Source organism: Alexandromys fortis, unplaced genomic scaffold, assembly GCF_014885135.2.
Source record: "Alexandromys fortis isolate MF-2015 unplaced genomic scaffold, M_Fortis_MF-2015_v1.1 scaffold_266, whole genome shotgun sequence".
NCBI classification, from domain to species: domain Eukaryota; kingdom Metazoa; phylum Chordata; class Mammalia; order Rodentia; family Cricetidae; genus Alexandromys; species Alexandromys fortis.
Genome location: NW_026068155.1, coordinates 1,282,577 through 1,288,576, shown reverse-complemented (window position 1 = coordinate 1,288,576; position 6,000 = coordinate 1,282,577). Strand labels below are relative to the sequence as shown.

At 36.9% G+C, this 6,000-nt stretch overlaps 1 protein-coding gene across 1 annotated transcript in view; it reads left to right on the top strand.

Moving 5' to 3' along the window:
- Positions 1-1,493: 1,493 nt before the first annotated feature.
- The window catches only part of Abcb7 (ATP binding cassette subfamily B member 7), a 167,416-nt gene continuing 162,909 nt past the window's right edge, over positions 1,494-6,000 (top strand). Inside the window, exon 1 of the mRNA XM_050127331.1 lies at positions 1,494-1,687. Within this exon, the coding sequence (XP_049983288.1) occupies positions 1,520-1,687 (168 nt within the window). The 5' untranslated portion in view covers positions 1,494-1,519. The remainder of the gene's footprint in view (positions 1,688-6,000) is intronic.

The following is a 6,000-nucleotide window of genomic DNA, read 5'->3' as shown; positions in this document are numbered from 1 at the left end:
GATCATTTTACTCTTCTGATTAAGCCATTCACTAGCTGCAGTATACAGCATTAATTTTTTAAAATGAAATGGAAGGCCTTTTGCCATCAAGCCTTTCTGTTCACTGTGTTTTATCGACCATTTTGTCATACACTTTCTGGACTCCTGAGCCCGAAAGTTTTCTTATGCTTTCTAGCTTTTAATATTGCCATTTTCTTTACATGGGGTCTACCTCTTAATCTGAAATTATTTTCTTCCCCAGAAACCTGGTATATGATATGAATCTCAGAACAAACTAAAGCTAGCTGCATGAGTCAAACATATCTTTTGTCTTTCTTCATGACCTATCTCATTAGTTTGTAAAGCTTCTACAGAATTAATTCATAATTACTTGCCTGTCCTGTGTAAAACAGTCTGAAAATGAGCCCCGTGTTGGTTGTGCATGCCTTTAATTCCAGCACCCCAGAGGCAATGACAGGTGGGCACTGGAATTCAATGTAAGCCTGGTCTACATAGCAAGTTCCAGGGTATCCAGGGCTGCTTAATGAGATCCTGTGTCAGGGAGAGAGGGAGGAAGGGAGTGAGAGAGAGAATGAGAGAGAGAGAGAGAGAGAGAGAGAGAGAGAGAGAGAGAGAGAGAGAGAGGAGAATGCATTCATAAAATTGTAACTATCTTCTTGACTTCTTGACTTTTTCAAGAAATATATTTGGGAAACTTTCCCCAGAAACCTGAAAATATTTCCATGGTATCTGGTTTGATTATAGTGCTGACAAAATAATACAAACATGCCTTTAAATATGCACTTTACTATATAACATGTTAGCTTATCACCCTTCAGCTAATCTACCAGCTTTTCAATTAGGGACTCTGGAGAAATCAAAGGGAAGAGCTACGAGGAGGTAAATTAGTGGAACAAAAAATGTGTGTACTCTGAGCATCCAATTGTCCCAGTAACAAAAGACCAAAGGCATATCAGAAAAATAAAATCATTTACGAGAAAGGTGGTGATTCTCACTAATGAGGCCTCCTCCGGGGAGAAACTTAAGTCTTTATGTCTGTACTTTACCCTAAATGTCAATGTACACAGAAAATGAGAGGTATTGCGGTATATAAGGAGTGGAGGGTGGCATTGGGTTGGAGACAAGAAATGAATAGAGTGACAAACAAGATAGGGTCGTCACATTTACTAAAAAAATACTTGGGGCATGATTATATCAATAAATAATGTGTTATTTATCTCAAATACCATTTAAGTGGGCATCCTGTATTTTATCTGGTAACGCTAAGAAAAGAAAAATAATAGTATTCCGATTTCTTGGGCTGTGTAAAAACAAAACAAAAGAAAAAAAAACCAACAAAGCCCAGCCCCAGCGGTAAAAGAAAAAAAGCTACACCTAAGTGTAGGCATCTTCAGACGCAGGCTGTTTCCGGTATCAGACAGCAGCGGGGGAGGGGGGAGGGGAGGCAATGAAAGCCGCTGAGCTCAGTCCGCCCGCGTCCCACAATCCTCCGCTCTCGGTTCCTCTTTACTCGCTCAAGATGGCGCTGCTCGCGACACATTCTTGGCGCTGGGCAGCCGCGGCGGCCGCTTTCGAAAAACACAAACATTTGGCTGTTCTGACCCGGCCTCTAGTCTCCATCTGCGGCTCAGGCCCGCGATGGGGGTCGCAGCAGAGCGGCGCGTCAGGAAGCGCTCGAATCTACCAGGTGTGTTGCCACGCGCTTGGAAGAGTAGGATGAGGGGCAAGGGACCTAGTAGGGAAAGGGTTGCCCTCGTGACCTTAGGGCAGAGAGAGCGCCTAGAAGAAAGGTTGTCAGGCTGAATGTCGAGTAGCAGCGAGTGTAGGAAGTTAGGGTTAGTAATTCGAGGAAAAGAGACAGGAAACATTTGGGGACCGCGTAGAGCCCGGAGGTTTCAGGCACCGGGCACCTGGAGTGCCAGTCTTATAGGGTTTTGCGGGCAGTTTTTTTTTTTTTTTTTTTTTTTTTTTTTTTTTTTTTTTTTTTTTTTTTTTTTTAAGTGTAAGAAAGACGGGGCTAATTTCAAAAGTTGGTCACGGAACTTGGTGCTAAATTGTCTGTGGTTCAGATTTTACCAAATCAGAAGGAACAATTTCGAGTGCACTTCAAGATGACAGTACGCCATCAATAAAGAAGTAGCAAACTGAATTGGTACTCTGACTCCCTCACTGACAGGCGTGATCCCTGATAAGCAAAAAAGTCATATTTATCTTTTCTCCAAAATGCACACTTCTGTAAGCTATAAGCTTGATTATCTTTTGCTATGACTATTCAGTTATGTTCTTTGTGTACAGGTAACGTTGGAAAGCCTGAAGATTTTTCCCTTAGGCGTGTGACAGTGGTTATGGTACTTCGGAATATTGGCTTCCATTATCTCATTCTAGAACAGTCTTTTAAAATCGTCTGTAGTACTTTTACTCAGTTTATATCTTTATTTCTCATATATTGACAGTATTTTAATTGCCACCACATGTTCATCAGTATAATCTTAACATTGTCATTTTTGTTCGGAAAACAATTTTGCTTATTTTTGATTCTTTGTTAACAGATATCTAATGTCTACCATTATAATTATAAATACTGTTCAGATAATAGAGGCCAAGAGAAGGATATAGTTAGACCTTCAAGGATTGATTTTTTTTTAAAAGATAAGATCTTGCTTTGTAGTCCAGTTTGGCCTTGAATTTGTGATCCTCCTGCTTCAGCCTACTGCTTGTTGGGACGACAGGCAAAAGGTGACAAGAATTAAACAATCTTTAAAATTAAAAATATTTTAAATTGACAGTTTTATATATTTATGGAGTGTGGTGTGATATTTGGTACATGTATAGAAGTGACAGCAATTGGTATAGCTGTCATCCCAAATATTTGTTATTAATGTACAACATAATACTTCAGAGTTGAAAGAAGTCTAACTATTATGTTATGAAATGTTAGTGGTTAAATCAGCACTTTTTAAAGATGAAATTAAATAATGTAGAAAAGAAACTAGTGCTTTTTGTATATTAAGGTAGGAATTATTTTGTGAACTTTCGCTTGTATATACATACACATATTCCCACATGTATGTGATTACTGGGATGGACTATAAGATGCATTTTTTTCTGAATTATGCTCTAGAACCATAGCCACTAGTTTGGTGTGGCCATTAAAATTTAAAAAGATTTCTCAGTTGTATTAGCCACATTTCAGATATCCAATAACCAAGTGTGGCTGGTCCCTACTGAGAGCATAAAATAAAAATTCTGTTGAACAATGCTGTTTTAAAGAATGTTATATCTATCCCTTCAAATTTTGCAAGCGAGGAAACTAAGTCTCAGTGATGATGAGTGAAAAGCTTCAAGGCTGTTCATTTCTTTATTGCTTTCTTGTGTCAGGGACTTATGAAATAAGATCCTAGTAGACATTAAGGACACAGTAAATGTTGACTTGTACAGATACCCACTAATAATGAATAGAAGACTATTAATGGTGGGAAACAGCTTAAGTGTAAAAATTATTCTTAAAACCAGGGGATCTTTATATATTATTTAAACTGTATGGTTCATTATACAGCTAACCTTTGTACTACATAATTTTATAAATCACCTGGCAGTGCAGAGGATCAAACCCAGGGCCTTTTGCAAGGTTGGTAAGCATTATACCACTGAGCTACATTCCCAGTCCATAAATTTTGTATAAATAGGGGTTTATTTCATTAATATTTAAAATAGTAGAAATTGAGGTATCATGTACTTTCTCAGCACCTTTTAGCATAAAGAGTTTTTATTTGTATTAACCCTGACATTTGCCAATACCCCGTGTTCATTTGCTTCTTAAACATATTTTTGAGATAATTTATATACCATATAATTCATCCATGTAGAAGGACAGATTAGTGGATTTTACATATTCAGTGATATGTACCACTATTGCCACATTCAATTTTGCCTCAAAAAGAAATCTGATACTTTTTGCCTATCTTCTTCCTATACCTTTTCCCTTCTAACCATCCCTAAGCAACCACTAACTTATGTGTATTCTTTATATATTTATCTATTCTGGACATTTAATATGAATGGAATTATGTGATATGTGGTCTCATTGTTTGATGTTTTATTTCCTTGTGACATTACCTTATGTAACCCAGGCTGGATGACCTTAAACTCTTTATGTAGCCTACTCTATCTTTGAACTGATTCTTTTTCTCTCTGCCTCCTGGAATTACAAGGCATGCACAAACATACCTGTCAGTATATGATCTCTTTTGACTGTTTCATTGATTTTTCATGGTTTATTCATATTTTGGCACATATAAATATCACGTTATTTATTGTGACCAAATTATTGTTTGGATATACAAGGTTTTTTGTTTTTGTTATTTTTTTAAAATGGACTTATTGAGTAGTTTTGGCCTAGAATTTGATGTGTAGATCATGATGTCCTTGACATCATGGAGGTGCTAGAATTAAAGACACGTACTGCCACACCTAGCATGATGTGCAAGATTTTTGTTTATTGTTGTACGTGTATGGGTCAGAGAAAGTTTTGTGGAATCAGTTCTCTCCTTCCACCGTTAAGTGGGTTCTGGGGATTAAACTAAGGTCCCTAGGCTTGTGTGGCAGGCACTTTGTATGCTGAGCCTTCTCTACAGCCCCAGGATTTTTTGGGTTGATTTCACTAGTGCTTAGAATATTAATATATAAGTTTTGCATACTGGCTCTTTCTAGTTATTGGAGACAGGATCTTATGTAGCTCAGGGTTGCCTTGAAATGCAGATATTCCTGCCTCAGCTTCTTAAGTATTGAGATTTCAGGCTTGAGTCACTACAGACGGTTTAAAATCTTTTTCCATGCCCTAGCAGTGCTGCAATTCTATGAATTTAACCCAGGGCCTCATGCATATTGAGCAAGCACACCATTGAGTCACACTTTCAGACCTCATGCTAATTTTTAGATTATCAGTTCAGTTTCTCCATTCTCACCAAATTTGTTAAATGATTTTTAACTCTAGCCATTCCAGTGGGTATATGAAGTGGTATTATATCTTAATTTTGGTTTGCATTCTCATTATGAATGAGGATATTGAGTATTTTTTCACTTGCTTATTGACTATATATCTTCTTTGGAGATATACTTATTTATGTCCTTTGTCTATTGAAGGTTATTGGGTTTCTTTTTGGTGCTAAGGGTACCAGTCCTGGCTTAAGCTTCTGAAACCTCAAAGCTGCCCCCCAGTGACACACTTTTGCTAAGGCCACACATACTCCAACAAGGCCATACCTTCTAATAGTGCCACTCCATAGGGGCCATTTTCATTCAAACCACCACAATTGAGCTGTACCTCCTGCTGATGTTTTTATTTTTTATTATTTATTTGTAAGTTTTAAAATATATATTCTAGATACAAGTCCCTTATACAGAATGTTTACAAATATTTTTTCTTATTGTGTGGCCCTTCTTTTTAGCTTATGGATAGTGTTCTATCAAGTATGAAAGTTTTAAATTTTCACATGTTGGTTGTATGCAAGGCTCTGGGGTTCATTCCCAGCATAACCCTTCCCCCAAAATCTTTTGATTCTGTGATGGAAAATTTAAAAATTGTTTTTCTTGATTATACTTTTGGCGCTGTGTTTAGGAGTCTGTTACCTAATCTTAGATCACAAAGATTTACCTACAAGTTTTTTTTTTTTCTAAAGAATTTTATGTTTATTTTAGTAAGATACAGAGATATTACCCATGTATACTTTGGGTTCCTTCAACCCTTCTCAGTTTTATTTTATATATTTTTAAGAGTTGTATTTGTAATGATATTTTATCATAATTATTAATTTATATAGTTTTTATGTTTTAGGTTTTTGTGAAAGAGGGTTTTATGTAGCCCAGGCTGTCCTCAAACTCACCCTGTAATTCAAGGATGACCTTGAACTTCTGATCCTTCCTCTGATGTATCACCACATCTAGGTTATTCAGTTTTTGGTATCCAGATCAGGGTTTTGCACATGATAAGCAAATACTCTT